Below are 21253 nucleotides of genomic sequence, written 5' to 3' on the forward strand. Positions count from 1 at the left end.
TGATAAACAGATCAGAGGCGACGCACGTGGCGCATTTTCGCGACGCGTCGCTGTCCTTTCTCGCGCTTTTGAACGGGAGTCGAACGACGATAATCGGTGGAACGTTCCGAGACAAATGCAAGCTGTCCGCTCGGCCGTCTCAAAAATTTCCGGCCGCCGACGTTCGGGAGGGAAAAAAAAACGATTCGATCAGATTTTCCCTTTCGCTCGAATGTGGAACCATCACCATCACCACTACCACCACCACCACCGCCATCACCGCCACGATTACCACTCTTTTGCTGTGGCCATTGCTGTCGTGTTACTATCGCCAATACGACGAAAAACAAATTAAATAAAGACCAAACGTCCAAAAGATTAGAATTAATAAACTACCGGAGTTATTTTACGGAAACGAACGACTATTAATATAATTCCCAGACAGCACCATGTCCAAAATTGGTGCATAAAATATCTTTAAGGTGTTTTTAAAATGTCTTTGGGATATCATATCATCAGATTTCTTAAAAATATCTTGAAGATTTCTTAATAATGTTTTATGCCAATTTTGGACATGGTGCTATCTGGGATTCTTTGTGATGGTTACCTATGATATTATAGGGGTTTGTCTTCCCAGACAGCATGTCCAAAATTGGTTTATAAAACATCTTTAAGGTGTTTTTAGGATGTCTTTTGGATATTACATCATCAAATTTCTTAAAGATTTCTTAATGTTATTTCATGCCCCAATTTTGGATATATGGTGCTATCTGGGTTATTTCGGGTAAACATGGCTGTCTAACTATACTTTATCCATTACACTGGTTAACCTGATTTTATATATTGCCAATTATGGGCTGCAGCATAGACGTCTGCATAAAGGCGCAATTTAACGTGCTGCTAAAACAAGTGATTAAAGCGACAGATTTGTCGCTCGTAATCCAACATCAACAATTTTGTAGTTTTAATCAGTTCAACTATAAAGCATTTACTGCTGAAACGCTTAACTTTATCAATTCTATCGCGCTGTTATCCTTTTCATGTACAAAAATTATCGCTGTTTAGTTCAGCGACAAAAGTTGTTACATGATCATTTTGTCGCTCAAACAATCGGTTTCAGCGGCTCGTGAAAAGACACCTTAACGCATAATGCATAACGCATAAATAAATCAACTAATCAGAGTCTTTCACTTTTAGGATAGAAATGAAGGACTCTGATTGATTGGATCTTTTTGATGTCTTACGCATTATGTGTTATGCAAAAGTCTGCGTTCCGCATTAGATTGATTTTAGGGTAACTTTATGTCACTGATTTCAAATACAGCATTACTTTTCTTCAGATTGGCTCTAATTTTTAAAATAATAAGTGTCCCATGGGAAACATAAAAAATGAAAAAATGTAATGGTTAGGCGTAATCTATCCCCAAATTATATACGGAAATTGTCTCAAATCATCTGAAAAATATATATATAAAATACATTCACTAAATAATACAAAAATAAAGTAAGCTGATTTTCAAATAATCACAGTTAATGCATCGAAAATCTCTTATTTGTATGATTTTTTTATGCAGGTCATCAGGATCACATTGAAAATAAAAACAATTTTAAATTATAAAAAGATTGACCAAATCCTGCTACATATATGTTAGTAACTACTAATCGTATTTAGCATAAAATCCTAACCCAGCCATAAATGATAGTTAAATCGACGTAGAATCTATGTCGAATCGATATCAATTCGACGTCTTTTCGACCGATCATTTCTGACTGAGAATTTAAATATCCATTATCTCAAAAACTAGTGCCAATTTAAAATTGTTGTCATTTTTGGATTCAGTATCTCCAGAATATTTTAAATTCATTCAAATATTTTTGGCAACTATAAACAAAACTTTCTTTTTATTGATCAGTGTTAAATTTTTTCATTTTCGTGGTTTATCAACCTTGATGGAATACATCCTGTATAGAGGGCAAGTATTGATTTTTTAAAAAATCTTAGATTTTTTAAATAAAATATTAACTTCTGAGTACACGGAGCTTTATCATGGAATAATTTCACTCTAGTACGAAATAAGCGCGAAGTAAAAGAAAAAAAAACCAGCAACTACAAATTAAAGAGAAAGGATTTCTGTATGGAGTAAGATCAGATATAATATATATAGTATATAATAAAGAGAACACTCTTTCGGGAAATATTTTCTGTGTACGACAGCGATTCAAGTCATTCGTCATTTTTTACTTTATTAATATATTAAGTTAAAATTTGACTAACTTTTACATGAAAATTTAAACTTTTATTTTGTATATATTTTTTTAATCCTAATTTTATACAACATTTTTAAATATCTCTATTTTTAATATAAAATAATTTCAATTATTTATTATTTTATTGAAACAACTCTTTTTTAAATGTTTTTTACATTATTAAAAATAAAATACTTTTTCTTGATTCTTTTTTTTCTAATTGCAAGTTATTAAAACAAGTTATTAAAATAGTGTACTAATTGTAAGTTTTAATAAGACATAATTATTTTTCCGCAAGAAAATATTGTATTCTTATGAGAAATTTTACATAAAAAATATGATATGTATTGCTCACAGTTATTAATTATGTATTTGTGATTTTACTGAACTAATAAAATGAAATATTTTACATGTTTTATAACAAGGTATTGTAAGGTTAACAAGGTTAATGATTTTTTAAAACTAAGTTAAGTTAAAAGTTAGTTGCTCATAAAATTAATTTAGTAAAGTTAAAAGTTGCATGAACAAAAAATTAACTCAGAGTTAAAGTTTAGATTAAATTAACTAAAGTGAAATTAAAAGTTAATTTTTAAAAACATTATTCATATTAAATTATAATTTTGTTTGTTAATTCTTTCAAAATATATAATAACAAATAACAAAAATTTTGATTTTTATATAAAAATATATTTTTTAATTACAAATAATAACAGATGAACATAAAAATTATTACTTTTAATTTAAAAATAATATGTTTATAACTTATAAAAAAACAAATTGGTATTCAGAGATAAAAAAATTTAACTTAGAAAAAGAGTTACTAAGTTTAAGGTAAAAAATAATTATAAATGAAACTAAAAATTAATACATTTTTTTAAAATTAACTATAAGTTAAGTTAAAAGTTATTAATTTTTAACTTTTTTTAACTTTTAATTAGTTATAACTCAACTCTGTTTTATAATAGATCTTTTAACATTCAGAATTAGAATCATATATCTAGAAATCAAACATTTAAAAAATCAAACATAATCCTACATCAAGGAAAAAAATTATTTTAATTAAAAAAATATAAAACATAAGTTTTAAAGAAGAAAAGAATAAAGTATAGAAAGTACAAAGTATACTTGTTTGGAAAGAAGTTGTACTGCATATGATATGCACACAACTAGATAAACATGTGCAACTAATTCACAAGCAATTATAGATGTTGAAACGAAATCATGCGATGAAGAACGTTTGTGTGTGTGTGTGTGTGTGCGCGCTTGCGCGTGCGCGCGTGTGTGCGTGTGATAAAAAATTATATATGTGCGCATCATGACATCTTGCTTTCTCTTTAACATCCATGTCGAGAAACAGATCATTATATACATAGAATCGATAATATTGTCTCGTCTCGCTATCGCTATCGTCTCGATATTCCGAAAGTGGGTTAAAATATGCAGAAAATTATATAGGTGATTCAATTACTTTCACGATTGATGACCTAATTTGCGCTAGTATTGAATATATTAATACGTTAAAATAAATAAATATAAGTACTCTATCTTTGTTCAAAATCGCGATATCAAAAGAAAGTGAGAAATTGAACGATTTCACAATACTTCAATTTTTTATTATTAATAATAATAATAATTCTTGTTTTTTCATTAAAACTGCACCCTAGTAGCACAATACATATTGGTCATACATCCCTTATAGAAATTTATCACTAATAACGCCAATTTATCACTTATTTTGAATACCTAATCACTTATTTCGAGTACTTAAATTACTGTATATCAGTATTTTAACTACAAGTGATACATTTCTACAAGGAAAGTCGACCATAAAATTTTGAAAAAAAATTGCACTAATAAATTAAAATTTTTTTAACAATAAAAGTGCCTGTTTAAAAATATATAGGAAAATATTAATAAAATTGTCATCCGTTCGATAATGAAAAATATATAACCCCCATAGCAAAAACAATAATGATCCCAATTACACGGCACCCTTAATCGGGTTTAATAACATCTGTAGTTGTAAGACTAGCCAATCACAGCCGTTTCCCTGAAGAATGGAACGGCTGTGATTGGCCAGTCTTACAATTACAGATGTTATTAAACCCGATTAAGGGTGCCGTGTAATTGGAGTTAGTAATATCATAAAGGTCTTTTACACGGCACCCTTAACCGGGTTTAATAACATCCGTAGTTGTAAGACTGGCCAATCACAGCCGTTCCATTCTTCAGGGGAACGGCTGTGATTGGCCAGTCTTACAATTACGGATGTTATTAAACCCGATTAAGGGTGCCGTGTAATTGGGGTCATAATAACGTACCGATCAAAAATTATAAAAAAAATTAATTATTGACCCTAATGATTAACTCTTTAAAAAATGCAAAAGCGTGTTTCAAAATTTATAAAATACTTATATAAAATTAGTCCTCTATTTGATAAAAAATAAAGAACATGACATAACATATATAAACATAATAAATCCATGCTGGCGTTCTCTTGTAATTTAACGATAGTATATTGTGTTACAAATACGGAAAGTTGGCTATTGGTCACGAGTGCGCGTTTACCCGCACGAGTGGACAATAGCCAACTTTCGTACATACAACATTATATTTTGTATTACAAGTGCATTCAAAATGGCACTTTGAGTACCTGATTTCTACCTCCATCTATTTAGCAGACAAATTTGATATTTCCCTATTATCAGTTATACCAATCGCTTGGGAATCGTTTGGGCACATTTAGGAATTCTCGTAGTTTAGGAAATAATAGTTTATTTATTATTAATTAAAATAGATTGAGCGTATAGTTAGCAGACAATAATTCGAAAAAACATTTCTTTTTTTTTTTAATTAACGTAAAATTATTTGGGAAACACGTCTGTAATAGTTTTAACATTTAGGAAATAATTATTTCACTTGAAAATCAAGTTTAAAGTACGCTTAGTGGACATCGATTGGACAAATTTTATATTTTTTATTATTTATTTTTATTTTTTATTTTTTATTACTGCTATCGTTTGGAAATTATTAGGGAAAATTTAGGAATATGTTTGCATAATTTAAAAACTCATAGTTTATTTATAATTAGAGAAAATTAATTGAGAGCAAATAGTTAGCAGACATAACATTTAAAAAATCTTTTTTTTTACTTTAATTGATATGAAACCTTTTAAAACTGATTTTATTGTACTTGCTCTTTTTCGTCAATACTAACATTTAATCAATATATTGTAATATTGGTTTTTGTACGAGAAGTATATTTTAATTGATTTTATAATCTTCTATGAAACCATATCTTATATAAAACTAATTTGTGTGAAAATTAATACAATAGGAAAAGGCTTTTACACGAGCAAATATGGATGACTATGTAAAATTACTGTATTTAAATATAAAATTTACAATAAATTCGTGCAAGACGTTTCGTCACTTACTTATGACTTCTCAATCGCTAAATTTCTTTTATAAAAGAGAGATTCTGCGCATATTCAGCCTAAAAGTCGATAAAGAATAACACACTATAATGGAGATTGAGGCGAAAAATAAAAATATGTAATAAGTGTTTGCAATTTAACTAATATTAATTATATCTAATAAAATCCGTATAAAAGTTTAACTATACGCTATTGTTAACATAGATTGAACATTAATTATTTCCGAGCCGAATTAATACGACCAAAATTAATACGAAGAACATGGACATATTAGTATATTTTACATTGCTAACAAGACAACTATAGCTTTAAGATAAAATTTATAGAATGTTATTATATGTAATTGTATTGAATTTAGCGATTTAGAAGTCACAAGTAAGTGACAAAACGTCTTGCACAAATTTATTGTAAATTTTATATTTAAATACAGTAATTTTACATAGTCATCCATATTTGCTCGTGTAAAAGCCTTTTCCTATTGTATTAATTTTCATTTGATACGAGCTTGATTATCACATTGTTTTAATTTGTGAATCTTTTATCCTTATAAATCATTTCTTGGCTGCTTTCACAACAAAATCAAAGTTAAAACTATTATTTCCCAGATGTCGAAAACATTATATAGACGCATTTCCCAAATAATTTCATATCAATTAAAGTAAAAAAAAAAAGATTTTTTAAATGTTATGTCTGCTAACTATTTGCTCTCAATTAATTTTCTCTAATTATAAATAAACTATGAGTTTTTAAATTATGCAAACATATTCCTAAATTTTCCCTAATAATTTCCAAACGATAGCAGTAATAAAAAATAAAAAATAAAAATAAATAATAAAAAATATAAAATTTGTCCAATCGATGTCCACTAAGCATATTTTAAACTTGATTTCCAAGTGAAATAATTATTTCCCAAACGTTAAAACTATTACAGACGTGTTTCCCAAATAATTTTACGTTAATTAAAAAAAAAAGAAATGTTTTTTCGAATTATTGTCTGCTAACTATACGCTCAATCTATTTTAATTAATAACAAATAAACTATTATTTCCTAAACTACGAGAATCTATTCCTAAATGTGCCCAAACGATTCCCAAGCGATTAGTGTAACTGATAATAGGGAAATATAAAATTTGTTTGCTAAATAGATGGAGGTCTGATTTCTGTACCTGATTTACGCAGTAGACTGATATATAAATAGCAGATAGGGTTAGGTGCGTGTTGGGAGGGCGCTCAGTAGCGGTAGTTTTGGCAGCCTAGTTGTTTTGTATCTCTAAAAACTCACCTTTAAAAAAAGGTAAAAAAAGGCGACCAGTTAAGGGCACGCCATTAACAAAAATTATCCATTGCAAACCCATGTAGAATCCTATAAAAAATTAATCATTGCAAACCCATGTAGAATCCTAGGCAAAATTAACCATTGCAAACTCATGTAGAATTGTATTAAAAATGATCCATTGCAAACTTATGTAGAATCCTACATTGCAAACCCATGTACAATAGAATTGTATGAAAAATTATCGATTATAAATTCATGTACAATCGTAACAAAAGTAATGAAATAAAAAAAAAATTGCGCCAAGTGAAAGTAGAAACTTGTACCAGTGGAAAATTAAAGTTGCAGACATATATAGAGTCGTATAATGAATCAGTAAAAATTTAAATTTGCAAATGTAGAATCGTACCATAAAAAAACTTATCTTTTAAAAAAAAAGATAAACAAGATGCCAAGTCCATGCGCCATGTAAAAAAGAAATAAAAAAATTTTAGTTAAAAAAACTGGGAGCGCTGCTAAATAATATTCTAACAATATTAAAATTAAATTGTTACTTTTAAACTCATTACAGTTAAAATATGTTTTGTGTTTAAATTAATTAATGTTACTTTAAGGTGCATTGTAATTTTGAAACTTAGCAGCGCGCCCAGTTTTTTTAACTAAAATTTTTTTATTTCTTTTTTACATGGCGCATGGACTTGGCATCTTGTTTATCTTTTTTTTTAAAAGATAAGTTTTTTATGGTACGATTCTACATTTGCAAATTTAAATTTTTACTGATTCATTATACGACTCTATATATGTCTGCAACTTTAATTTTCCACTGGTACAAGTTTCTACTTTCACTTGGCGCAATTTTTTTTTTATTTCATTACTTTTGTTACGATTGTACATGAATTTATAATCGATAATTTTTCATACAATTCTATTGTACATGGGTTTGCAATGTAGGATTCTACATAAGTTTGCAATGGATCATTTTTAATACAATTCTACATGAGTTTGCAATGGTTAATTTTGCCTAGGATTCTACATGGGTTTGCAATGATTAATTTTTTATAGGATTCTACATGGGTTTGCAATAGGATAGGATTCTACATGGGTTTGCAATGGATAATTTTTGTTAATGGCGTGCCCTTAACTAGTCGCCTTTTTTTACCTTTTTTTAAAGGTGAGTTTTTAGAGATTATATCATTCATTTTTGTATATTTTTATGACCGGAATAAAACAATTATTAAACATGTTTATCTAAACTTCTTTGCTTAAAATGATGTGTACAATCATATCCTAGAATCCTGATCATTCCTCCTAAAGCACCCTATTTATATAAATTTACCCATATGTGTGTGTGTGTGTGTGTGTACTAATGTCGAGCATTTTTTATACATTTTCTATTAAATTTAGATAAAAGTTGCAGGATTTCGAAAAAGAAAAAGTTGACACAGACTTTTTCCTAAACGGCGATTTTTAAGGTTATTTAAAGGTCACTTATATTTTCAAAATAGAATTACCTTAATTTTTCTCATATAAATCGATTCCTCGCAATATTTACTATAAAAAGTTGTAAAGGTATAATTTTTACATAATCTTACATAAACTTCGAAATATTACAAATATTTTATTCTATGAAATATTTCAGTTTATGTAAAATTATGTTAACTATCTTTTAAATTATTCACTTTTAGCCATCTTACCCTTACAACCTTTTATAGTGAATATTGCAACAAATTGGTTTATATATATAATATATATATAACATCAGTTATTATTAATTGATGTTTACATTTATTTTTAGACTTACTAGAGCTCTAATGCTCCACATTTTTTGCAAAAACTGTTTATTCTACAGATTTCAAATATGCTTTTAAATGATGATTGAATATTTCCTTTTTTTAATTATTTTTATTATTATTTTTCAATCTCAATCAACTTTTATAACTTTATGCCAGCACGATACAAATACATGTGTCTTTATTTTTTTTATTATTTTCATTATTATTTTTCAATCTCAATCAACTTCTATAACCTTATGCCAGCAGGATACAAATACATGTATGTCTTTATTATTGTATCAACTCTTGTCTTTTCCATGTAACCATGTCTTCATAGTTTGAATTATCCCTTCATCTTCTCAATCTTTCGCAGAGATTTAATTAATTAAATACACTTCACACGAAATAAAGTTTGCTGGAAGATATACAGCAAACGATAACTGTAAAAACATGATTACGTGGAAAGAACAAGAGTTGGTACAGTAAAGGCAAGTAAGTAAGTACATGTAATGTATCGTATTGGCATAACGCTATATCCGCGGAGCAGATAATGTGGCTGTAGAGGTAGTCTGCAGTGCAGCTAATGTGGACGTAGATGTTGATTGAGATAATTGTCTAATATAAAATAGAATTTAAAAATTTAGTTTAAAAAGCTGTTGCATATATAAATAAAGTTTATTTTTTCTAAATTTGGAATATGTTTAATTAATTAATTTTTTAAGTTTATGTTTAATAAATTTTTTAAGTCTGTATTCAATAATTTTATTCATTTGATAAATACATGTATGTCTTTATTTTAATATGTTTAATATAATTAGAAATTCATTATTAATTAGATATGTAAACTATAAATTCATATATAATATTTGAAAATATATGTGAATATTTAAATTTTTATCTTCTCCTTCCTCTCCTTCAATCTCTTTAATATCAATATGTGTATGTGTGTACACGCGCGCACATTTGTACGTATTTATTTAATTATTGGATAGTTGAGAGTACTTAATTGATAAAAAATTATGACAATAATAATCCTTGTTTTTTTTTCTTATTATTTACTCAGATTTTTTTGTCTATCTTATAAGATAAACACTTTAGAGATTGAATATTTCAAGTAAACTAATTGTAAGTAAATTTCACATTAATGCATATAGATGTTTAATCATGAATGTACTGAATAAGTACACAAGACGAACAGTGAGTGAGTGAGTGAGAATGAGAGAGTGTGTGTGTGTGTGCGTGTGTGTGTGAGAAAGAGAGAGAGAGAGAGAGAGAGAGAGAGAGAGAGAGAGAGAGAGAGAGAGAGAGAGAGAGTTAGCCAACATAACCCCGCACGCTGCCGATCATGAATGTACTAAATAAGTACACAAGACGAACAGTGAGTGAGTGAGTGAGAATGAGAGAGTGTGTGTGTGCGTGCGTGTGTGTGTAAGAGAGAGAGAGAGAGAGAGAGAAAGAGAGAGAGAGAGAGAGAGAGAGAGAGAGAGAGAGAGAGAGAGAGAGAGAGAGAGAGAGAGAGAGAGAGAGAGAAAGTTAGCCAACATAACCCCGCACGCTGCCGATATGGCGGAGCGCCACTATCGCCATCTGTTGTAAAACGTGCGAGATGGACAAAATTACCACTACATGCATCTTGCATGTGTTGTGTACGTGTGACATATGTGTGCGCATGTGTTGTATACGTGTGAATACGTGTAGCACGATACTACTATGTATGCGTGGTCGATGATGATAATGATGATGATAATGATGATGATAATGATGACGGGGACGTTTCTTAATAGAAATTTTTCATATTTCGACTTTGCATTTATATATCTCTGCTTACAAATCACGTAGAGCAGAAATAAAGACACTTTTATTATATAATTCGAACTCAATCTATCGATTAAGTCTAGTATAAACTTGATTGCTTCAGCCATTATTGAGGATTCGAAATATTATAAAGACTCAAATGTCCGACTCGCGTTAAGATACACGGTGTCTCCGCTACGCCCTTAACTGGTCGCGAGACACTACCGTGTCTCTTGATGTGCGCTGCGAAATAGCGTTGATATTCGTGAACAAGGCTTGATACTCGTGGCCAATAAGTTATTGCCCACGGTTTTTCCATGAGATAAGGCTTTGGATATGACGTGTGGAATATTTTGTAGGTAGATGTTGGCAAATCGTTATTTTGCGTACAGAAATCGCTTACAAAAAGTGCCACTTTGCATGCACGTGTAACACAAAATATTTAATTGCCATATCTTTGTTTAATATACTAGACAACACAACGCGTGCTTCGCGCGCGCCATTGGTATTGTTTTTCTTATATAACTGTCAAATTTTAATCTTGGCAATGACAGAACTTGATACTTTCAATTTAACAACAAATAAGCGAATCGAGATAAACAATCAGCACCGCAGAAAAGTGGCAACAATACTAATACAACAATAACTAGCGAGAATGTCTTTTTTAAAAGGGACATAATTTTAATTCCCGAATTTCTATTATGTATTATACATAATTTTAATTCGCCGAATTTTTATTATGTACATAATTTTAATTCGTCGAATTAATATTACATAATTTTAATTTGTCAAGTTCATTTCCCTTATGTATATGTACATAATTTTAATTTCCCGAATTTCTATTATGTTCTAATTGATTTCTGAATTTCTACTATGTTGTATACATATATATAGCTTTAATTCCCGAATATCTGTTATGTATATAAATTTAATTCACCGATTTTCTGTTAGGTACATAATATTAATTCACCAAATTTTTATTATATAGATAATTTTAATTCGCCGAATTTCTAATATGTATATAATAAAAATACAGGAATTAAAATTATGTACGTAATAAAAATTAGGTGAATTGAAATTATGTATACATAATAGAAATTCAGGCATTAATATTATGTACACAATAGAAATTCGATTAATTAAAATCATGTAGATGATAGAAATTCGATGAAATAAAATTATGTACATCATAGAAATTCAATAAATTAAAATTATGTACATAATAGAAATTCAGAAAATTAAGATAATGTACATAATAGAAATTTGGTGAATTAAAATTATGTATAGGTATAATGGAAATTCGCTTACTTTACATTCTGCTCTGCTGTCCTCTTGACAATAGCATTAAGTTGAATGACAGCCAATGCATTCCATATTTCATATGAATATAATCTTCCGAATGTATACGAATACACGAATAAATGCAGAACAAAAAATAATATATTTATATACTTATATAAAATTTATATATAAATTTTATTTTGACAACTGTCAAACCGTTAACCTTCTCAACAGCTGCTCGATGCTATAAATTTAAAGCGGGGAGCACACACTTTTACATAGGCGCATAAGCGTAAACATAAGAATCTTGATTGGTCTATGAATGTGCATAAGAAATTCAACCAATCGAATTTCTTATGCATATATGCTTATGCGCTTATGCAAGAATGTGTGCTCCCCGTTTAACGCATAACAACGACAAATCAAGACAGCCAATCAGCATCGCGGAAAAGCGGCAACAATTAAAGCATCACATGCCTTTTTTCAAATAGCGCTTCGCGCGCGCCATTAATATTGTTTTAATTTTTTTATCACACATATCGCGAGACATCCTGTGCAACTGATTTTTAGACTTCTTAAATAAATTAAATTTTGAATAATTTTTAGACTTCTTTTCATGCAAACTGTCAATTTGCAAATAACCGCAAATTAACACAAATGACAGCTGCTCAAGACATGAACTAAGCGCATTGAAAGAACCAATCGGCATCACGGAAAAACGGCAACAATTAAAGCGTCACATGCCTTTTTTCAAATAGAATTCTATCGCTCTAGAACGTAAACGATGGTGGGGTTTACTAATACACACTTATAAAAAATATAGATAATGACACATAAACGCAACCGAACGAAGCAAACCTTGATGTATTTTTAAAAAAAGAATTGTAATATATATACATTCCTCGTAATTAGAATTTATCAATGTTACCACATTATTTATTACATATTTAGTCTTATTATTTTTGTGACAAACCATGTATATACAAGGTGTCCCAGCCGCCAGAATGAGCGGATCAATTGTTAATGGTAGATTTTTGAGATCATTGAGAAATAATTTTTCCTCGGAGAAAATGTCGAGGAAAGCCAACATTTTTTGCATGCTTTCAATTTTTACGATCATATATATTATATATATGTATCTTTGTAATTATTATACAGGGTGTCTCATTTTAACTTAGACAGTAAAATATCTCAAAAACTGAGCCCAGCAGATAAAAATGTTTCAAATAAAAGTTGTATGGTTTCGAGAGAGACGTAAGGTGGTACATTGATTTGACCTTGAAAAGTAATTTGAAGGTCACATGAAGGTTACCTTCAATTTCTTAAATGGAACCTACTATTTCTCGTTACATATTCTTATAGGTTATCTTGAGAGCTTTCCAAAACACTATAATAAAATAACTTTTTATTGAGTAATTTTTGAATTATGAGGCTCCAAAGCAGTACTTCGGAGTATCTTGACATAAAGTACAAAATATCTTGTATGTTGTCATGTTATGGGATCAAGTTGATCCTTAGGTATCATTCCAAGGTCAAATCAAATTTTCACCCAAATCTCTGTAGTTATGATAATGTTTAAAAAAATTCGGATTATTCTACTTTTAGCTCTATACAGGAACAACTACGTGTACGTAGTAGAATTCTGTTCCCTTTGGGGTACTTGATTAACGTGAGTCTCTTTACTAATGTGAGTCGTTGTTCCTGTATAGCGCTAAAAGTATAATAATCCGAATTTTTTTAAACATTTATAACTACAGAGATTTGAGTGAAAATTTGATTTGACCTTGGAATGATACCTAAGGATCAACTTAACCCCATAACATGACAACATACAAGATATTTTGTACTTTATGTCAAGATACTCCAAAGTACTGCTTTGGAGCCTCATAACTCGAAAACTACTCAATGAAAAGTTATTTTATTATAGTGTTTTGGAAAGCTCTCAAGATAACCTATAACCTACAAGAATATGTAACGAGAAATAGTAGGTTCCATTTAAGAAATTGAAAGTAACCTTTATGTGACCTTCAAATTACTTTTCAAGGTCAAACCAATACCACCTTACGTCTCCCTCGAAACCATACAACTTTTGTCTGAAACATTTTTGTCTGCTGGGCTCAGTTTTCAAGATATTTTATTGTCCAAGTTAAAATGGGACACCCTGTATATACGGAATGTGTCAAAAGTCTGGAAACGGCCAATTATCTTCGAAAATAGTGGTTCTATAAAAAACTGTTAAATACAAATATTGTAGGGCTCAAAATAATTAAAACACTTGGCGATAATAAGCTTGACTTTGACCTAGAGGTCAAATTTAGAGGTAATTTCAAGGTCAACTTAATTTTTTTTAATAAAAACCCCTATTTTTATGACATATTTTTGTAGTTCATCTCGAGAGCTTTCCAAAACGCTATAATTAAGTTATTTTTCATTACGTACTTTTAGATCCAAGGAAAACAGAAAAGTCAAAATAATGTCAATTTGACGTCATTATGACGAAATTTATGTCATTTTTTGGTCATAGAAATCTCGATCTCGAAGATGACGTAACATGTAATTTGTTTAAATTTTACAAAGCATTGTATATATAATTTATTATATTTTTTAAACAATTTGATCTAAACAAATAAATATATCTGAATTAAAATCAATAAACTAAATTGGATATAGAATAAATTGGATATAGATAAAGAAATATTATACATATATGTATAGAATTGAAAAATATAAAGGATGGAAATAATATATGTATATAGTGATGATGATAGTTTAAGTTTATATGCAAACTTATTGTAAAACTGATTTGAAACCCATTTAATTAATTTATTACTAATTCAAAATTTATAATTGTGAACTTTTGTTATATATATATATATATATATATATATATATATATATATATACGTTTGTTAATTTGAATCATTTTTTATGTCTTTGGCGAGTTAGACACAATTAAAAAATGACTTTTTTTGACTTATTTAATTTTTAATTTTTAATTTAATTTTTAGAAAATGTGATGTTCTCGCTGTGTATATACAATGCTTATTATTATGAATAAATAAGATAATTAAAGGTTAACATTTTTCATATTCAGATATATATTATTACAGTTCGCAGAAGAGTTGAGTTATTGTATTAAAAACTAAATTGTTGATTAAAATATTACTTTAAGCGGCATATATACGTTGATGATAGTTTAAGTTTATATGCAAACTTATTGTAAAACTGATTTGAAACCCATTTAATTAATTTATTACTAATTCAAAATTTATAATTGTGAACTTTTGTTAAATTTGTAACTCAATTATTTTTAATACAAAATAATTTTTTATCATTGTAAACATCAAGCGATAACATCAAAATTTTATGTCATTTGATGTCATTTTGACGAACTAAAATAATCATATTTTGACTATATTTTGACGCCAATTTGTATTATTTTGACATTTTCTGTTCTCCTTTGAGAGTTATAATATTTGATTTGACATAATAAAAATGTCTTTTGTAAAATATTCAGTTATTTCAGTATAATCATAATACACATTAAATATTCATTAAAAAATACTATAAAACAGATGATTCGCTAATTCTGGGACACCTTGTATAATATTCAGTATCACTATTTGTAAGAGAACGTAAAAAGAAACATTGATGACATTCAAATCAATGCAGTAGTACCTTATAGCACTTTTATAGTCATCGTGATGAATATCATCATGTGGTGAATCATCATCGATCGCGTTTAATCTATCATGTAATCGTAATCAACGTAACGACACTCATAAAAATATAAAAACTTCCAATCAGATGGAATCTGGCGAAATCGAAAGATACAAGGCTAACAATATTCAAGATTTGTAGTAAGAGGGATATATTAAATATATCTCTCACTTTGATGACTTCGGAGTGTTTCGGGTAATTCCGTAGGCGCGGCTCGGAATACGTATACAAGTGTATGACGCTTAAATGTGTGTAGAACACACGTTATTCACAATCTACAAGTACAGGAGGATCGAAGTCGATAAGTTTTCAATGTCTCTTCAACTCCTCTTAAACTTTAGATTGCTCTTGCCACTATTGATATACATATAGATAATATTTGATTTATACATTTTGTATACTAACAACAATTCAATAGAGTGATAAAATCGTGAGTGTAAATTGTGGAAATATTCTAAAAAAACAAAGCAATTCTTTAATATTCTGATAGTGTATAGTGTATTACATTGTGCAAGTATCTGGAAAAGTGTATATATATATATTAATCACGCAATATTTTTTATTAAGTATACACACACACACACACACACACACACACACACACACACACACACACACACACACATAAAATGTGCATTTATTTTTTTTAATAAATATTTTTAAAAATTTGGAAGACAAAATTTTTTCCATTATTTTTGATAATATGACAATATTTGATTTATACTTCTTTTGATCTTATATCACAGAATTTCTCATTTTTAAATGTTATTATTTATTTTAATAATTAAAATCAATTTATGATTATTATTTTAAAAAATTTGTTTTCAAATTTATAATTACATATAATATTCTTTAACACAAATTTTAAACATATATATATATATATGATTATTTATAAATTACACATATAAAGAAAAAAATATTCTCTATTATATTCCATTAATATTTTAAATAATATGTTTTCTGTATATTTAAATGTGTTGTAAATATTGCAGAAAATTTTGTGGAAAAAAAACCGTCAAGATGTCCACTGAATTGATTGAGGTTGCATCTAATGAGATAACTCGTGCAGTATCGCAAGACTCTGAATACGATGACACTTTGGAGGTACCTGATTCATTAGAAATAACAATTAATGAGAATGGTGAAACAATACAAATTCGTAAAGAAGAAATAGAATGCACGGATAGTAATAGAGGTATAAATTTATATTTTGTATTAATACAAAATTGACTTTTATGTATATCTTCTACTTTTCAATTATATTTATTGTTCTTTAACCTTTAGAGGACGGGAAGCCAATATTTTGGCTTTATAAGGGTCGCTTATTTTTTATAGTATAACACTATAAATAAAGATATAAAAATTCTTACTTCAAATTACAAAAGTTTACGAAAAAATACGCCCGTCCCCTAAAGGTTAATAATATTTGTTTTTAATATTGTTCAGTTGAATCTTCTTCTCAGTTATTAATAATTTGTGTATATTTATTTACTAAAATTTTTTCTTCACATTTTTCATTCTCTTATTTTTATTTCACCCAATTTTTATTGATTTAAAAACTTTTGTTAATTATATTCTTTTTTTCTTTATTCCATTGTTAGAAATCCTTGGTATTTCTTTCACTGTTATACATAATCTGCCAACAAAAAGTAAAAACCAAAATTATAATGTGTTTATTCCCGGCGAGGAAGTGCAAGTAAGAATTATAGACATTGACCGTAGTGTGACTACGCATCCTTTGAATCCAAATCTATATACCATAGAATTTAGACATGGACCTTTTGTCTGGATTATTAAAAAGCGATATAAACATATTCAATATCTGCACAATCAACTAAAGATATATCGTACTAGTCTGAACATACCTTTCCCTACAAGAAGTCATAGAGAGAGAAGAAATAGCTGGAAAAATACTGGAGCTAAGAATGAGAAAAAAGGGAGACGAAGTGCTTTGCCAAGGTATAAAAATCATATATATTTATATCTTTATATTTTTAATGAAACTAAAATTGGAAAAAATATAATGAAAATATTTTTATAGATTTCCTAATAAACCTGACATTCTAGTACCTTATGAGCAGTTAGGTCAAAGAAGAAAAGAACTAGAAGATTATTTATATAATTTACTTAACATAGAAATCTACAAACGTCATCCTGAAACTGTAGGTACATTATTTTAATTAAGCCGAATCACATTTTAAATATAATGATCCTAAAAAAGACATATTGTTGTATATATATTTTTTATAGATCAATTTTTTGGATATTTCACGCTTATCTTTTGTGGCCGACTTAGGAATGAAGGGAAAAGAAGGTACAATTTTGAAACGGACTAAATCAGGAGCTAAAACCAGATGTACCTTCTGTGGTCTGTTCGAATGTGGCTTCTGCATCAAGTGCAATTACCTATGTGCCTCTCTCTGTGGCAAGTGGCATAAGAGACATCTCATCGTTAAGGAAAGCTTCGTTGCACACCTTACACAGGATGGAAGAATAAAATCTGTCATTTTGATGGACAACGGTTTTGGGATTAGTTTTGGAATATACAGCACAGGTTCACGAAGTGGGATACAGATTGCGAATCTAAGCAGGCACATAGTCATCAAGTGCTGGACAAAACGAAAGGCTAAGGAGTGGATGGATTTCATACAAGAAATTAGTAACCAGGAAGGTAAGACTGTGCATAGTGATAAATAACTGATTATTATGTATGTTTAATTAGTTGATTGTTTTTTTAAACAGGCAAAGATTTTATACAAACAAATCCACATAATTCATTTGCTCCGTATCGTTCATCTGTATTTGCAACCTGGTTTGTGGACGGAGCCGATTATATGGCTGCTGTGGCTGACGCATTGGAAAATGCCAGGGAGGAAATTTTTATTGCAGATTGGTGGCTCTCACCAGAAATTCATATGAAAAGGCCGATGCTTAATGGAGATTATTGGCGACTAGATAAAATTTTGCAAAGAAAAGCAGTGAGTATTAATTGATAACAGTTTCATTGAAGTACAAACATTACATGCAGATATGCAAAAAGTAAAAATGTACCGATTAAATTGTGTTATTTAAAAATTCAACAGGGTGTTATTAGATATTTTAATTTGACAAAATTTTACATTAAGCTATAAAATATCTCGTAAACTATTCACTTTTTGACCATTTTATTTTTTTATGCCAGATATTGCGAGGAATCGATTTAAATAAAAAATATTAAAAAATTAGAGTAGTTACAACGCGAAAAAAAGATTGACCTTCAAATGACCTTGACAAATGATCTCAATTAGAATCTAAGTTTTATCAACTTCTTTCCTCTTCAAAATCAAAAAAATATTTGTTTAAAACGTTTTTTGAAATGCAATGTTTTTTTTATATATTTAAACATATTTTTTAAGGTTCCTAGCTCTTCACTGTATCGAAATTGTGACGTCAGAAGCGAGAAAACACACGCCAAAAATTCTTTAGCCTTATATTAAAATAATTTTACAGCTGTTAATTGATTATAAAATAAATTTCGGGATGTTTTAAAATTGTGCTAAAACCTAATTTGTAGTGCTGTTTTATTGAAGTATCTTTTTATTTCGAAATGGCATCTAAGAATTTTCAGCGTGCGCTTTCTTGTCTCTGACGTCACAATCTGACTGCGACAAGAACTCAGAAGCTTTAAAATGCAACATTTTGTATAAAAAATTTGTTTTTCTATTTGATTATTGAAATTATACATAAAATATATAAATTATATTATGTCACTTAATATTATTAAATATTAATATTATGTCACTTAATATTATTATATACATAAAACAAGATACATTTATATTTAATATTCAATATATGAGATTTTTCACACAACGTTGCATATTTTTTTTTAGTTCGAGGGTGTTAAAATATTTATATTGATATATAAGGAAATTGAAGTCGCTTTAGGCATAAATAGTTACTACAGCAAACAAAGACTTGTGGAGCAGTGCCCTGAAAATATAAAAGTAATGAGGCATCCGGATCACGCAAGAGCGGGCATTTTTCTTTGGGCTCATCATGAAAAGATCGTGGTTGTCGATCAATCTCTAGCATTTCTTGGTGGTATCGATTTATGTTACGGTAGATGGGACAATAACGAGCACAGATTGACGGATTTAGGTAAATATCTGTAAAATTTTTTTATTAGCATCTATTTAATATTATACCTTAATTTGTAGAATCCATTCATCAATCGAGTATCTACATTCCTTCAAAAGACAGGATGACTAATACTAGTAGCAAAAAGGTATCAGCAACCTGTAGCAACACAGACAGGCATGTATTATTACCATTGGCGATCGCAACGAATACTATAGCTATGGTAACTGCGAGATCCATGCCTTTGTTGTAAGTACTATTATAAATACCATAAATGTTAATTATAATTAAGAATATAATATATAACTAATATAATTAATATAATAAATATAGAATAGTGTTAAATATATGTATATATAATTGTAATAGTATAATATATATTATGTCAATTTTTAAAACCATAAATATATAATTAATTTTATTTATATTTTATTTATTTTATAGGCCGATGATTCATAAGGACAAAGCGCAAAAGGGTCAAACGTTAGGTGACAATTCACTTTTTATGCTGCAAGAAAAGGAAGATAAAATAAAATGTAATACTCCCGAAATGCAGAGAAAAAATCTATTTGATGTGGCGAAAACGACCGTCGATAAAGTGAAAAACACCGTGAGAGTAAAAAGGCAGGAATTAATTAATATGGTGTACAGTTCTCACGAAGCAGGCTCCAACGAAGATGTCGACAAGTAATAATTATTTCTGTTATTCTTATTTAATTTATTTTTTGTTGTTTTAATTATATATCAAAATAACAATTTTAAAATAACATTTTAATTATAAATGAAAAATGGTAGTAATTTAATCAACCAACTCTGGCTATTTAATAATCTTTATTTAATATTCACGACGTTTCGACCATGGGTTTCGGCCCTTATCAAGTGCTAAAACACAACTTTCTATATAGAAACTTAATTTCTGATCTTAAAATGTGACATGATATAATGTGAAACAATTAACTATGATTTTAATTATAACTAATATATATATATATATTTTTTTTTAATTATATATTACAATTTCCTCTGAATTCAGCAAACAAGCACTATCAGAATTCGAGGATACGGTGGATTTCGCCTGCGATTTAAAACTCACGACAAAATTGTGGCTCGGTAAAGATTATACGAATTTCATCGTCAAAGACTTTAACGATCTTGAAAAGCCATATCAGGATTTAGTTGACAGAACTACCACTCCTAGGATGCCCTGGCACGATATTGGAATTTTAGTACAGAATTCCGCTGCTAGAGACGTGGCCAGACATTTTATACAACGTTGGAATGCCGTTAAAGTAAATTTGATAATAAGCATACTTAAATTTATATTTTTAAGAAATAATAATATATATTTTAATGAAACGCTTTTGTTATAGCTAGAAAAAGCAAATCTGAATCTATGTTATCCTTACTTATTGCCAAAGTCATACAAACACTGCATGAGTTACGCTCCATTTATTATAGAAGCAAATAAGCACAATGTCAAGTGTCAAGTATTGCGATCGGTGAGCTCTTGGTCAGCTGGTTTTCTTGATCCAGAAACTTTAGAGCAAAGTATACAAGAAGCTTACATTCATGCCATCAGTAAAGCAGAAAGGTGAGGCTTTTACATTCTATGATATTCTGTGACTTTA

At 28.8% G+C, this 21253-nt stretch overlaps 2 protein-coding genes across 5 annotated transcripts in view; one reads left to right on the forward strand and one right to left on the reverse strand.

Annotated features, from left to right (window-relative positions):
- The window catches only part of LOC114929634 (uncharacterized), an 83476-nt gene extending 71464 nt beyond the window's left edge, over nucleotides 1-12012 (reverse strand). Inside the window, exon 1 of the mRNA XM_085489453.1 lies at nucleotides 11811-12012. The gene's annotated coding sequence lies outside the window, so the exon portion shown is untranslated. The remainder of the gene's footprint in view (nucleotides 1-11810) is intronic.
- The window catches only part of Pld (Phospholipase D), a 63790-nt gene that overhangs the window by 40602 nt on the left and 1935 nt on the right, over nucleotides 1-21253 (forward strand). For 2 of the 4 annotated variants that reach the window (XM_085489454.1, XM_029301210.2), the window contains 10 exons: nucleotides 16499-16701; nucleotides 17108-17465; nucleotides 17548-17668; nucleotides 17757-18177; nucleotides 18249-18484; nucleotides 19379-19646; nucleotides 19706-19874; nucleotides 20070-20312; nucleotides 20659-20914; nucleotides 20996-21216. In XM_085489454.1, the coding sequence (XP_085345580.1) occupies nucleotides 16499-16701; nucleotides 17108-17465; nucleotides 17548-17668; nucleotides 17757-18177; nucleotides 18249-18484; nucleotides 19379-19646; nucleotides 19706-19874; nucleotides 20070-20312; nucleotides 20659-20914; nucleotides 20996-21216 (2496 nt within the window). The other 2 variants (XM_029301211.2, XM_085489455.1) reach the window with 2 other exon arrangements.

The sequence above is a fragment of the Nylanderia fulva genome, unplaced genomic scaffold (assembly GCF_048542155.1).
Source record: "Nylanderia fulva isolate GAGA-0341 unplaced genomic scaffold, ASM4854215v1 Scaffold84, whole genome shotgun sequence".
In the NCBI taxonomy this organism is placed as follows: Eukaryota; Metazoa; Arthropoda; class Insecta; order Hymenoptera; family Formicidae; genus Nylanderia; species Nylanderia fulva.